At 48.6% G+C, this 14,769-nt stretch overlaps 1 protein-coding gene across 1 annotated transcript; it reads left to right on the top strand.

Moving 5' to 3' along the window:
- Positions 1–4,169: 4,169 nt before the first annotated feature.
- Positions 4,170–14,466, top strand: GDF11 (growth differentiation factor 11). The gene is made up of 4 exons (XM_031941221.1): positions 4,170–4,615; positions 9,854–10,251; positions 11,078–11,459; positions 13,382–14,466. The coding sequence occupies exons 1-3, from the start codon at positions 4,222–4,224 to the stop codon at positions 11,456–11,458; spliced, it is 1,173 nt and encodes a 390-aa protein (XP_031797081.1). The 5' UTR covers positions 4,170–4,221; the 3' UTR covers position 11,459; positions 13,382–14,466.
- Positions 14,467–14,769: the final 303 nt, after the last annotated feature.

Here is a 14,769-nt window from a genome sequence, read left to right as displayed (position 1 = left end):
TTCCATGGTTTTTGGTTACAGATTTGAGAAATGTATGTTTTCCATTCCTCCCACATATCACCATCCAACCCAGAATAGCTTCCCAGTGCCACATTTCTACAGGATGCTGGAGGAGGGAGATAGACCTTCTAGAGAAGCTTCTTCCTTATCATCTTCCTTCCTTCCCACTTAGGACCTAGGCTCCCTCATCCCTCCTTTCTTGCTTAGGAGATATGAGCAAAAGGGGATATGTCAATCTACTTTCTTAGACATTTGGACCTCAAAACTGAGATAGAGTAGGATGTCTCAAGAGAGCTTTGGAGGCAAGACAGAGAAGATAGTTGAGGCTACCGATCAAAATAAAACTCCTCCAGGTATCTTGGGAGTCTTAGTCTCCCACTCCCTTATTAAGTCCTTGCCTGTTGGCTATGAGGTTCTGATTTTTAACTAAAGGAAGAAAGATGGGAAACCTTGAACTCCCTGTGGTCACCCACCCTTCTTATGTGGATGCTGTTTCTGAGTTAGGGGAAAAAATGATCTCCAGCTATAGATTCTGGTTCTCTCAGGCCCTGGATATGGATTACTGGACTCCCAGATGACTGCAGCTCCTTTTCCTGTAGGTCTGATCCCGGAGTCCTTTGCTAATGGTCAAGAACAGCATTCTCCTCCCATTTCTATATGTACATCTATGATTATGATTATGGAGATTTCTATATGTACACATGTGATTATGATTATGGAGAGTATGGAGATGAACATGTACAAACTGCACATATACACATACACAAGTACGTGCATTTCTCACACGTTTTTATGCTACCAATCTATACCTGTTTCTGCCCAGATAAAACCTGGGATACTGCCCCTCACATCCTTCCAGACCTTCCAGAATCCCAACGGATTCTCCTAGGACTTTTTGCTAGGGACCAGTCAGGACCTTGAAGGGATGGGCTTGAACGTTGCCTAGGTAACGTTATAACATCACGGGGGTGCTCCTGGCTAGAGGAAAATTGCCTAGGAAACCAATACAGGGGGCGGAGTCTCAAATCTGTGGAGGAGTATTTCCTAGTGGGGAAAAGAGGAATCCAGGTGTTCTGCACTCTCTCATCCTTTGCCTCCTAATCTCCAGGTGATGTCGCTCTTCTCCAGGTTTGGGGTCATTATGTGGCTAAGCACCAGATGACCCTAAAAGTGTCTGAGTGGAGATCTCAGCAGGTTAGCCACTCTACCTGGACACCACAGAGTTTGAATGAAAAGCAGGGAAAGGATATGAGAAAAAAAAAAAAGGGGTCTGTAGCTCAGAACTATTGAACATAAGAGTAAAAGCTAAGTGACAGGAAAAGAAACAAGAAGTTGTTCAAATGGAAAGAGCTGCCCTAGGAACTTAGCCTTGACACTGACACAATGGCTATGTAATGATCTCAGGTATGTCCCTTGACCTCTCCGAGCCTCAGTTTCCCATTTTGTAAAATATGAGAGTTCAATTAGCTGTGTTGCCTCCTTTATCTTTACCATGGCCTTGCCATTGCTTATCCTTCCCATTCTTCCACTGGGATTTCTAACCCACATATGAGCATATTTGGCTTCCTTATTACTCCTCCCAAAAGATGCAGTTTTGGATCTGTCCACCAGAGGGTAGGATTGTCTGATGATTGGGCTGGAGCTAGAGGTTAAAACGATCATGCATCTAGTCAAAGTGGGGGGAGAAAATGGGGGTGGGGGGATGGAGTGGGGTAGGGGGAGGGAGAGAAGAGTACTCCAGGTGGTAAAAACTGGAGCCTCTAAGAAGCAGATAGTTCCCATGCTTTCTTACTGTTCTCTCCATAGCCCTGGACCCCACATTCACGTACTCAAATTAGCCACAAAGGCTAGTTTAACTTGATCTCTAGTTTTAACTGGAAGCAGCTGGAATACTGCTTTATGAGAATCTACTATTTCCCTCCCATGTTCTGATTGGTCTAAAGTGGAAGAGGGAGCCAGTGATGGGCCCTTCTCTTCCAGGACTGCTCCCTCTCTTCCCTGTTCACCCCCTTCAAAGTTTCTGTAACCCAATGCCCAATCCCCTTCCTCCTACCAAAACGATTCTCATCCTTGCAGCTCTTCTTCAATAATACTAAGAATACATCAAATATAGATTATAAATTCCTTGAGTAAAGAATTATATCTTTTTTTTTTTAATCTTTACAACTCAAAGGATTTTTTTTTAGATTCTCAGTGGAATCTTTAAACCAGTGAAAGCATAAGTCTGGTTAAAAAAAAAAAAAAGAAAGATACACACTTATATATGTATACACACACCTATATGCACACAAATATGTACATATAATGTATATATTCACACCTCTATCTATATATAGACATCTCCTATGTACGAATATATGTGTATTGTGTATGTGTATCCCAAAGCCCTGCATAGAGTAGGTTCTTAATGTTTTTCAAATTGAATTTCTACTTCCCACTTCATCTTTTTCACTCTTCTTGGACACTTTTTTTTTTTTAAGTATATCTCACCTCTGCACCCACCCCACCCACTCCCAAGCTGGTCTTTGAGGGAATCATCCAAATCACAACTTTGTTCAACTTTGATCCTAGAGAGGGAACAATACAACCACTTTGGCAAAGACTTTACAATTAAAAACTAAGGACTTCAGAGGGAATGCACCAGAGCTTCAGAGATTATGAAATAAAGAATCTGGAGAAAACTGGTATCCTAGAAAAAGGGGCCACTGAAACCTCAAAGTAGAGATGGCATTAGGAACCAGAATCTTAACATTTAGCACTTCTCCAGACTGGAGACACACTTCAATATACTACCACTTTGTTGTAACCATCTCAATAAATACATACTTCTGAGCTCACAAGCTCTGTTTTGAAATGGACCTTTGAAGTTCAATCAAACCCCTTCATTTTACAGATAAAGAAACTGAGACCCAGAGAAGTGGAGTTCCTTGCCCAAGTTCACACGTGGTAGTGTTAGGATGGGAATTCGAACCAGGGTGCTCAGATTCTAGAACCAGCCTTTTCCCCCACCGCACTGATTCCGCCTCTGGACCCAGTCACTAGTAGTCCTTACTTCTCTTTCTCCAATCTCTCTCCCTCCCTTTCCACTTAATGGGAATCTCCACCCCTCCCCTTCAGTGTCACAACTTCTGCCAAGACCCCGATCTTCTCCTCCCAAGTAGTCGGAGTGTCCTGACAAAAGTCCCCTGCCTCTGCGTGCCCCATACACTTGTTTTAGCCCTCTATCCCACTGCTCCCCGCTTTCCCTGCGCCTCTCTCCACCATCACCCCCAAACCTCGTGCAAGTGTGTCACTCGGTCCTGTCCCCGTCCACTTCAGATTCTGCCCCCTCCTGCTTCCAAAGGCTCTCCGTCTTTGCCCCTCTCTTCCTGGCTAGCCCCCCTTGCCCGGTGCTTTCCTGGTCCTCTCTCCCCTTCGGTTCCCTGCTCGGGTTCCTGGGTCCCCGTCCCCGAGTGGGAGCTTTCTCCCAGGCTGCCTGCCGCCCGCCCGCTGGCGCCGCTCCTCGAGTCTCCGGGTCTGTCTCTGCCTTTGTCTCTCCCCCATCTTCCCCTCCCTCTCTGGACTTGTAAGAAAGCCGGAGCCCTCTCGGGCTCTCCTGAGCCGCCTGCCCCGGCCTCTGGACCTGTCCCGCTTGGCGGTCTCTGGCCCCCTCGCATGGGTCTCCCACCATGTCTGCGCCTTCCTCGCGAGTCGGTCCTCCCGGTCCCTGCGCCTGCGGCTCGGAGGCTCTCTCTCTCTCTCTCTCTCTCTCTCCGCACTCTCCCCCACAGGTGTCTCTCCCGCCTCTGGCCTGCGGCTCCCGCTCGGGGGGTTTCCCCGTTCTCGCTCGGCTCTCTCGGTCCCCGGCTCTTGCAACTGTCTCTGCCTCTCCCCTGTCTCTACCGTCTCTATCTAAGTCTCTCCGGGCTCCCTCTCCAGCCTAGGATGACAGCGCTGCCTCTTTTGTTGGCTCCGCAGCCAATCGCGGCCGCTGACGACACGGGGGCCGGGGCTATAAAGGGCCAGGCCCGGGCTCGGGCCCCCCCAGCCTCCCGCCCCTGCCGCCCGCCCGCCCCGCCCGCCGCGCCCGCCGCCCCCGGGCCCCCCCCACCCCCCGGCCCCCCCGGCCCGGGCAGCCCCCCAGTCCCGCGCAGCCCCGACCCCCCTCCTCCCTCCCTCCCTCCCCCCACGGGACTCAGGCGTCCCCGCCCCCCCCAGCCCTCCCTCCCCTCCCCTCCAAGCATGGTGCCCGCGGCCCCAGTGCTCTTCTGCCTCCTGCTCCTCGCCCTGGAGCTGCGGCCCCGGGGGGAGGCGGCCGAGGGCCCGGCGGCCGGCGGGGAGCGCGGGACCCAGGCGTCCGAGGAGCCGGAGGGCTGCCCGGTGTGCGTGTGGCGCCAGCACAGCAAGGAGCTGAGGCTGGAGAGCATCAAGTCGCAGATCCTGAGCAAACTGAGGCTGAAGGAAGCGCCCAACATCAGCCGCGAGGTGGTGAAGCAGCTCCTGCCCAAGGCGCCCCCCCTGCAGGAGATCCTGGACCTACACGACTTCCAAGGCGACGCGCTGCAGCCCGAGGACTTCCTGGAGGAGGACGAGTACCACGCCACCACCGAGACCGTCATCAGCATGGCCCAGGAAAGTAAGTGACCTCGGCCCGGGCGCCCCGGGGCTCCGTGCCGGGAGATTTTCGCAAAGGAGAACGGAGCGCGGGATGGGAGGCGGGGGGGAGGACCGGGGGGAGGACCGAGGGCAGGAGTTACGCCGCTGCCCGGACGGGAAGTCCCTCCGACCTGACACCTGGGTCCCCGACCGAGGGAGGCAGCAACTTGAACCGTGGGTCCCAAATCTGCCTTCCAGATGGTTCAAAAGCCGTCCTCAACTCAAGCCCTCAGACGCAGCAGGGGTAGGGTCAGCGAGGGACGCCATCCCTCCCAGCCCGCTCTGGCTGGGACCCCTGGCTCCCTAGACTTCCCTTCCTTTTCTCCTATTCCGACCCACACCGATTACAGAGGGAGCACCTGAAAGTTTGGGGCCAAGTTTGTGGGGGAGTGATGGGGATGCTCCCAGCAGCGTGCTTTTTGTGTACCGCTCCCCGCCCGCCCACCCCTACACACACACACACACACACACACACACACCGGGAGAGCTGAAAAGAGACTATATAACGATGGAGCGTTTTAAGCAAGTTTTCTAGCAAAGGGGTCTCATCAAAGCCCTTTTTTAAAACTCTGGCCTTAAACCCAACCTCTCCTGTAGTGGGGAGCTGGGGGTAGTGGAGGAGATCATTCTAACATTCAAAAAATCAGTTTAGAGTTGGAAAGTTTAGAGTTAGAAAGGAAAGAGTTATGATTCCTCTCCTCTTCCCCCCCCCCAATTTTACAAGCGACTGTGAAGTAGAGACATTAATTTGAAGTTATTTGTATTATTTTGTAGACCAGGTGTTAAACAGAGTGAGGATTCAAAATTCAAATGTGTTCTAATTTCAAATAGAATTCCTAGGGTAGGCGCCCCAAATACAGCTCCTGCCTGCATAATATTATCATGACCCTAGAGTGCCTCCAAGTTTTCAACTTAGGCATGCCCACCTGAGTCAAGCCTTTGAAAATCTTCTAGAACCCACATGGCATCTGCTTCTCTCCCACCGCGGACACCCAAGTTCTAGAATCTCTCCCCTGATTTCTTCACTATCAACCCCCAATGTTAGTGTGAGGATTGAATCCGATTTGACCTGCCAATTCCTCAGGCACTGTGAGAAAATGCGGAGGTTCCATCCACTGTTGGCTGAGTTAGGAAGGAACCTCCAGTCTATCTCCCTGGTCAAACTTCTGAAGGTGTTCTCCTTCCCACTTTCCAGAGAGCATGAGAATATAGAAACTTAGTGAGGGACTCAAAAAACTCAGAAAAGGGATGGAAAAGATGGCAAGAGATTGGGAGTGGGGGAGCACCCAGCATCCTAGTTCTTGGCTGCCTGGGGGAGCGGAAGGTGAACATGTTAATAGACTTGTGGCTTTGAAATTTTATGACCTGGAAAATCCAGGCCAATGCTTCCCCCACCTCCCATCCCTAGGGGGTCATGTGATCCCTGCTGCCCCTCCCCCAGTCAGGTCTCCCCCCAAACTCCAGGGGGCCCAGCCCCCTCCTGTTCCCTGGGAGTTGGCTCCCCATCCCCCCCCCAAGACTATTTGGTTTTATGACCTCTGAACAGAAGGGGGGACTGGTTTATAGGCAGATGGTTGTAAAAGGGTTGGGGGTGAGGGAGGGTCTGGCATATAGAAAAATGCCCCCTATTAAATCGGTGGCACTGAGTGTTAAATGATCCAAGGGCCTCACCTTACTAAGTTTTACCTTTCCCTCTATGGCATAGTAGTTTTTCTATACTTCCCAGAATGACCCAGTATCCTCTTGAGTCAAGACTTTAGGGGGGCTTCAAGTGGGAATAAGAATAATGGGGTCCAGAATAAAAAACCGTAGGGATAGTTAGAGGACCCAGGCAGGAAAGGGGGTGGGGGGTAGGAGGAGAGCAATTTAGCCAGAGGAATTTAGAAACCTTGTTCCTTGTGGCATTGGCAGAGGAATTCGACCTTCGCAGCTGAATTAGGGGTCTCAGAATGTATAGTTATTGGTTTTGGAGAAGTTTAAAACTTCTTTAGGCATCCCCTACTAAAGGAGTTTTAAGGTACCTGGCACTGGGGATCAGAAATTACTGGATCCCGGAGAAAGGAAGGCGGCAGTTTTGAAGGGGAGAGGGAGGATGAAACAAGCATTTCCCCCCAACCCTCAGCCCCTGCAAACCCCATCCCACCCTAAAACAGAACTTAGGGGCACAGAGGTGGACCGGGGGGTATAGTACGTCCCCTTTAAGAGCGAGCCAGGGATCTTGAGAAGGGAGGGGGAGTGTGGAGAAGGGAGGGAAGAGAGAGGGGAAAAGGAAAAAGAGACTTTTATAGTCTAATCCCCAGGGACCGGCTTTAATAAGAGACTTGTGCTCCGCTAATCAGGGGAGGTGTTTGTCAGCAGAGAACCTCCCCTCCCCCCCCCTTCCTTCCCCTCCCCCAACCCCAGCCGGGCACTCAACCCTGGACCCCAGCCCCCACCTCTCCCAACCTCCTGTGCCCGACCTTAGAGCCCCACTATAACCTCAACCCCCAGCTTCAGCCCCTCCAGTCAATTCTCTCAAGTAAGGAACAGAGTGAGATCTCACCTCCCCCACCTCAAACCTCTAACCTGCCCCCTCTGCCCCCAGGCCCTCTGGGCCCCTGTCCAGTGTGCATTGGGTGGGGGGGCGAGGAAGGGGGATGGGCTCTAGCTGAAAATAGTGCGGTGACCTCGCTGCCGACCGCGCCCCCCTTCCAACCCCAGCGCCGCCTACTAAACCTGACCCGCTGCCGCCTGTTACCAAACAGCTCAATGCAACACAGATGTTGCCCCCTCCCCACTGCCTGGGGCTGTAAGTGTGTCGGGGATTCCCGGCTGCTCCCCAATCGGCCCCCCATGTGTTGTGCTTTGTCCCTTATCTCCCCCTTTTTTCTTTCCCCAATTAAGCTCAGGTTGCCCCTCTCTCCCCTTTCCCCACTTTTCCCTTCTTGTTTCCCATTTTCTATCACCACTGCCTCTTTCTCCTCCGATTTTCTTATTCTACCTTAACCTCGGCTCTTTTTGCCAAAATTTCTGAGTCTAGAGCTCTCTTGCTCTCTCTCCTACCTCTCCCTTTCGCTGTCTCCCCAATATCATCACTGTCTCACACTCATAGCTCTCCTTATACATTTCTTCTCTCCCCTCTTCCCCTCCCTATTTCCCCAGAGCTGTGTTCTGCAGTCCCATAATTGCACACCTTGAAGAAGGGAGGCTTACATATTAAGGGGTGAGGGGAAATGCTACAAGCAGTCAGGAGTTCTATCCTAGACTGCTTAATGAAAGGAATCAGAAGCATGGAGAAATGAAACCTGGTCCTGGCTCCCAGCTCTCACTGGCTGTTGGACAGCTCAGTAGTTACATGGGACAAGGGGACCCAAGCAGAGCTGCTACATTTGAAGAGAGTGCTTTTATGGAAAGATACCTGGGTGTCCTTTGCTGGCAGCTTTAAGGAGGGGACTAACAAGGTGGTACATCAAAGGTCACTTTTCCCTTTTCCCCCATTAAGCTCAGGTGCCCTCTCTTTTTTCCCTCCTTCCACTGACAAAGACTTTTCTGATTTAAGATTTGAGTTGCTTAACTTGAAAAGTTATGGAGGCATAAGGAAGTTTGTTCTAGTCTAGTAACCCCCTCCAATTTCCAATTTCCCCACTCTGGGGAATTTATATCATGTTAAGCATGTTGTCTTGGTTACTAAGGAAGACACATAGGCAAATTTTAGTTGCTGAGGCAGAAAACTCTTGAGATTTGTAACAAAAGGCATAACAGTTATGCACCTCTTTTCCATTCTCGTGACACCCCTCACTTCCACCAGGAAGAGTAAGTCACTCAACAAAAGTGATGGAAGAGGTTTAATTGTTCCTGTCTCTCTCTCTCTCTCTCTCTCTCTCTCTCTCTCCATATATGTATATATGGTGTGTATATATATATATGGTATATATGTATATAGGTGTGTATATATACATACATATATATATATGCACATAAAAACATTCTTCACCCTCCTGGATCTTTTTTTATGTCTTATTTCCTTATCTGTCTCTCTGGATTGGTGATTCTATATGATCTGGAGGCAATCTAGGGATTAGAAAACGGCAAAGGAGAGATGCTTCACTCTTATTCTTGGAACTCTTTTCAAAACCCAATGAAATGATAGATCCATTATGATCTAATCTTCTGATAGGATTAATTGTTCCCTATCTCCATTGGATACCAGAGGGAAATGGTCTGGAATTATAGTATCTGGCACTGAACTGGTTTTAAGGGTTGCCTTTTCTGTAAGCAAAAGATGTGAAAACTATTTAAGAACCTAATCCCTAAAATGAATGTTGGTGTTGCTAAGTGGGCAAGGAAGGAAAGATGAAGATGATCTGCTCTGCCCCATTTCCAAACAATGAAACAAGGGATAGAGACAAGAAACTAGTCTTGGCATATAAGGACAGGAGATTTTTGGCAAATGGCAAAAAGTTTGAATTCCAAGATGTTTTATAGATCAAACGAAATCTATAGATATATGGGTGTGTCTTGTAAAGTGCTTTGTAAAATCTTAATGTGCTACTAATAATGGCTTATTCACACGGGGCTCAGTCCTCCTTCCCTTTAGAAAGGACTTCAAGCCTTACAATGAACCTGAAGGGATATTAGAAACACACACACACACACTAAACAGGATGAGAAGCTGAGGTCTTCTCCCCCTACTCCACCAAAAAAAAAAAAAAAAAAATTCCTCCCCATCCTACTGTGTAAAGAACTTACCTTTGTATGTCTCTAGCACAATGCTCAAACACAGCCTCAGTTGCTTTGACAAATGTTTGACTGCCCCTGTTTTCCATTTCCCATGAGAACAGAATGAAAGGGATGACCTCAAGTTGTTACAAGAGCAAGAGAGATCTTTAGGATATAGGGCACGTTAGAGAGCAGTGGTCAAAGAGTGAAAAAGAAATAAAGCTTCCAGAATGGAAGTGAGGTGAGAGCCCCAGCTGAGAAAAGAAGCTATTCTGCTTGAAGGTTAAGGGAATAGGTAGAGACCACTCCAGGGATCCGGTGATTAAGAAGAATTAGGAAGGCTATAAGAGTTCAGCCAGAATCAAAATGCCCATGATCTCTAAGAGGAGGAGGGAGGGAAGAGGGAGGGGGGAGGGTGATGGCCAGGAGCTCTGCTTCAGGCCCCTGACCCCCTTGTCTTGCTCCAAAGCTCTCCCTCCCCCTCATCCCTGACTGCTTCTGTACTCTCCTCCCCCTTCAGCGGACCCTGCCGTGCAGACAGATGGCAGCCCCCATTGTTGCCACTTCCACTTCAGCCCCAAAGTGATGTTCACAAAGGTGCTGAAGGCCCAGCTGTGGGTGTACTTGAGGCCAGTACCCCGCCCTGCCACTGTATACCTGCAAATCCTTCGCCTCAAGCCCCTTAGTGGGGAAGGAACTGCAGGAAGTGGGGGTGGGGGGCGGCGCCACATCCGGATCCGATCCCTCAAGATCGAGTTGCACTCAAGATCAGGCCACTGGCAGAGCATCGACTTCAAGCAGGTGCTACACAGTTGGTTTCGCCAGCCACAAAGTAACTGGGGCATTGAGATCAACGCTTTCGATCCCAGTGGCACTGACCTGGCTGTTACCTCCCTGGGGCCAGGGGCTGAAGGGCTGGTGAGCACTGCAAGTGGGGGGAAGGGGGAGGGAATGAAGGTTTGGCTGTATAGGAAAATCCTGCTTTGAGGGGGTAATAGAGTAGAATGGGGGGAGGGGGGGGGGAGTTGCTGGGGGAAAAAAAGTGAAAAAAAGCAATTCACAAAAGAGAACCACTAGGAAAGATGTATTTTGGGGCTAAAGTTAATGAGGGAAGAGAAAATAAAATATTAACACTTAGAGAAGAAATTTTTGGGAGGAACCATATATGATTAGTGGAGAAGGGTTTCAAATTTAGGATCACAGTGGCTGCTATAGAGAGAATTTAGGTTTGAGCACAAATTAAAGAAGAAATTTGTGGATAAAGTTACCTAGTTTGGGGTCATTAAGATCCAGTTTTACACTCCAATCTTTAGGCAAATTTACCTTATTTTTGGCTTCAGTTCCATCATCTGTAAAATGAGAGTGATTGAACTAAGACAATCTCTCAGATCTCCCTTGTTCTACTTTATATTCTGTGATTTGATATTTCTGTTGGAGTAGTTTAGGTCCAAGACTTGACTGGTAAATTAGGGAAGGAGCCAGGGATAGCCAGGAACAAAACCGGTTTAGTTAATGGGGGGTTGCTAATCCCTATTAGTAGGGGTTAAGGATGGTTATTTAGGGACTAAGAGAAAAGACTGGAGGGTGTGGTACCTGTAAGCACATATTCATCCTTCAGGTGTCCAGGATAGGGGTGCAATATTTCACTGAGAATTGATGGCAAAATAGAAATTGAAGAGGTTAGAAGGCAGGAACTGCCCTAGGAAGTCCCCCATTGTGACATTATTTTTCTTGGCTTTCTCAGCACCCATTTATGGAGCTTCATGTGCTGGAAAACACAAAACGGTCCAGGAGGAATCTGGGCCTCGACTGTGATGAGCATTCGAGTGAGTCCCGGTGCTGCCGATACCCACTCACCGTGGACTTTGAGGCCTTCGGCTGGGACTGGATCATCGCACCCAAACGCTACAAGGCCAACTACTGTTCTGGCCAATGCGAGTATATGTTCATGCAGAAGTATCCACATACCCACCTGGTACAGCAGGCTAATCCCCGAGGTTCAGCTGGGCCTTGTTGTACTCCCACCAAGATGTCCCCCATCAACATGCTCTATTTTAATGATAAGCAGCAGATTATCTACGGCAAGATCCCCGGCATGGTGGTGGATCGCTGTGGCTGCTCTTAAGGTGGAGGATGAGAGGACCCTCTCCCCCACAAACCCCTCCCTGGATCCCTAGCCCTGGCCCTCCCCCCAACCCAGGCCCTAGAGCTCCTCCCCAACCCCTCTTAAACAAAATGTCCTATTCCCCATCCCACCCCAAGCAGTGTGCAATACAGCAGAGGAAGGTAGGGGAATAGAGACAAGAGGGGTGAGGGATCTGTGGGGGGGAAAGGCAATGGGCAAGTTGGGGAGTGTTTGGGATTTGCAGGTGAGGGTGTGTGGAAAGAAGAAATAGAGGGAGAGAGCGAAGTAGAGACAGAGATAGAGACAGGCAGAAGGACAAGGATAGAAGAGTGTAAGCAGGACAAAGGGATAAAAGAGGCAGAAGAGAGACTAGGCAAAGATGAAACCCAGGGAGAGATAATGGGGATAGAGAGTGAGCCTCATACCAACTCTTTTTTTTCTTTGGGCCTAGTTTGGTTTGGTTTGATGTAATGTGAAACATGCCTATGCATGCACCATGGCCTATAGAGGAGAAAAGGGGTATTAAACCCAGGCCCAGATTCTCCGTTCCTCCCTTAGTGGACAGGGGAAAAGGAGGTAGGAGTTGGGGATGGCAAAGAGTGGGAAGGATTTTGACATTTTATTTATTTATTTATTGTGATTTTTCTTTTCATTTCTGGTGTTTGGCTTTACATAGAGATTCTGAAATTCTCCCTCCCCTTCTTCCATTGTGCCCTATTTTACTCCTTGAACCATGGAACCCTGCTATATACCCCAATACCCACCCACCCAAGCACTTGTATAAAAAACATCCAGGGTTGGGAAATTAGGGCAGAGGGAGTCTGAATTCCCCACACAGCTCACCTTCAAGTTTAATTATAGAGCCAGTGGTGCTAGGCAAGGAAGGCCCAGAAAGGGAACATAGTAGGTAATGAAAGGAGGGGGGAACAAGCAAAGCCCCAAAATATACAAGTTCAGTTATGACAAAAAATGACTCCAAGATTTACACTTTTCCCGTTTATTGATATAACTGGAAGGCAGTGACTGGCCAAAGTTCACAAATGCCCCCCCTAGCTAAGAAACACCAAAGAGCCTATGGTATCCCTCTTTCCCTTGCCATTTTCAGGTTTGTAAAAGGGCCATAGCTTGAAACTAGAGCCCCTTGAGTTCCCAGGGTTCTTGAGGGAGAGAAAACAGGATCTATACTAGTTGAGGAACTGGGAACTGGGAAGCAAGGAGGAGACAGTGGTGGTTCTCATTGAAGGTTCTAAAGAATTTAAATAAAAATGACTGCCCTGGGCTAGGAATTGGAAGGGTTAAAAGACCAAGGGAAGGAGAAATTATGGAGAGAGAAGCTCAGGGCAAGCAGGGAAGGGGAAGACATGAAAGACGTGTCTGTTAACTCTAATTAGGAATTTTTCTTTTTTTTTGGAAGCCAATAATAAGTAATACCTGGTAGCAAAGGAGTGGACACATCAGAAAGTTATGTGGTGGGGATGGAGCATGACTGGCTAGTTTTAAAGCAGAGTAGGGGGAGATGGGTTCCAAGAACAAGTCATTCTGACCCCTCTCCCAATTCCCAATTCCTAACTCTGCATTCCCATCCCACCTATCCTTTTTTTCCCTTCCCTTCCCCCCCTCCCCCCCTCCCGCCATGCCTCAGTTCACCCTTCTTGGTGGAACAGAAGCAGCAAGCAGCAAGCAGCTAAAGCAAAGAGATGAATCCTGAGCACTTACCATGGGCACTTTACGGACATGAAATACCTCTCAATATTTGGGGGAGCAAGGGAGGGGCCAGGCCAGATGATGGAGCGATATTGAGGGCTGCAGGGAGTTTTTAAGGTCTGATGGATTGTAGTAGGTCACAAAACAGGTCCCTTGACAATGACAAGATGAGGAAATTCTATATATATGACTGCCTCCACTGGTTCATTTCTCACTTAGGATTCTTAGGGCCCTCTTTAGTCCTGTAGATGACCAAGGGCCTTGCTGGGGACAAGACCTGGGCCAAAGTCAAAGGCACCAGATTTACTTTTGTTGGGAAGCTTATTCTGAAGGCCCAAGTTCTAGCCTGCCCTGGGAAGGGTGCAGGAGCCTGGCTAGCCAAAGGAACTTGATTATCTTTCCTTGGGGAAGGGACTATGGGAGCCTTGGTAACCTTTTCCCCATTCCCTGGAGGAGAAAAAGGACTTTTGGGGGAAGAGGTGATGTTTCCTTTTCACCCTACTCCAAATCTTGCAAGTTCTCCAGTCTTTCCTCTCCGGTCCTGTTCCCAATCCAAGAAAAACTACGCATCACCATCATGGTGGGAAGGGAGGGGAGAACCAGAGAGGCTCAAGATCAGAAGATGACTCCTCCAAAATTAAACACTTGATCTCAGGCCAAGGGGCCAGGCAAGGAGCAGGGGCATCATTTGACCTCCCAATACAGGTTCTAAGGGAAACTAGAGCCTTGAACTTGGGGGGGGATACTTAGAAGACACCCCCATTCCTACCAAATAAAGACCATGGGGGGAATCTAAGGCTCTTTTTCTTTTGGACATGAACTTATTTGAGTCTCAATTTCCTGTCCCCCAAAGAGGTTATTAAAGACAGGGCTCAGACACAGGAGCTAGGGAATGTTCCCCTGCTTCAAGTATGTGGATCAAACTAGTGCCCCCTTTGAACATATTATAATTTACTTTTGTGTATATGTCACACTGTGTATGTGAACAACTTTGTTTCTGTATTGGTCATCTGAGAAGGTTGGGAATAATGAGGGAGAAGGGATATCAGGGGGTACAAGGAGGCCTTAAGAGAATTACAGAGGAGTTCTTTACAAGACAGTCTCCCAAAAGATGCACGGAAATGAAGACATGGGGCAGTTTCTGAATTAAGTGACATAGGACAGAGATAGCCATTGGCCCTTTTTGGGTTTTTTTAAATGTTTGTTTTTTTTTTTTTTTTGGGGGGGGGGAGTTTGGGGATGGTCACATGACCCAGAATCTAGCACTTGAACCTGAAAGAAAAATAATAAAGTCAAAGAGTTTAGCACTAAGCTCTCCTCCTATAGCCAAACTCACAGGATTTCGAACTAGAAGGGACCTTAAAGATGATCTAGTTGCTTGATTTTATAGAAAGGAAAAGGCTCCTGGAAATTAAATGTGACTTGTATACATATTGTGGTCACACATTAGTAAGCAGCAGTAGCAGTAACATTCAGATATCAGATGCCTTTAGTGTTCAATATTCACAGTTGTTACAAGGGAGCCCTCTCAACTGGCTTAATACTGTGGAAACCAGGAAAAGCATCAGGAAGGAGCTCTGAGTTAAGGTTTACAAGAGAGTCCTATG

This window comes from Sarcophilus harrisii, chromosome 5 (assembly GCF_902635505.1).
Source record: "Sarcophilus harrisii chromosome 5, mSarHar1.11, whole genome shotgun sequence".
NCBI lineage: Eukaryota > Metazoa > Chordata > Mammalia > Dasyuromorphia > Dasyuridae > Sarcophilus > Sarcophilus harrisii.
This window is presented reverse-complemented; position numbering and strand designations above follow the sequence as displayed.

Coding starts and splice junctions, on each gene's coding strand:
- GDF11 (XM_031941221.1), top strand. CDS start 4,222: ATGGTGCCCGCGGCCCCAGTGCTCTTCTGCCTCCTGCTCCTCGCCCTG. Junction 4,616..9,853: donor CATCAGCATGGCCCAGGAAA/GTAAGTGACCTC, acceptor CTCCCCCTTCAG/CGGACCCTGCCGTGCAGACA. Junction 10,252..11,077: donor GGCCAGGGGCTGAAGGGCTG/GTGAGCACTGCA, acceptor TGGCTTTCTCAG/CACCCATTTATGGAGCTTCA.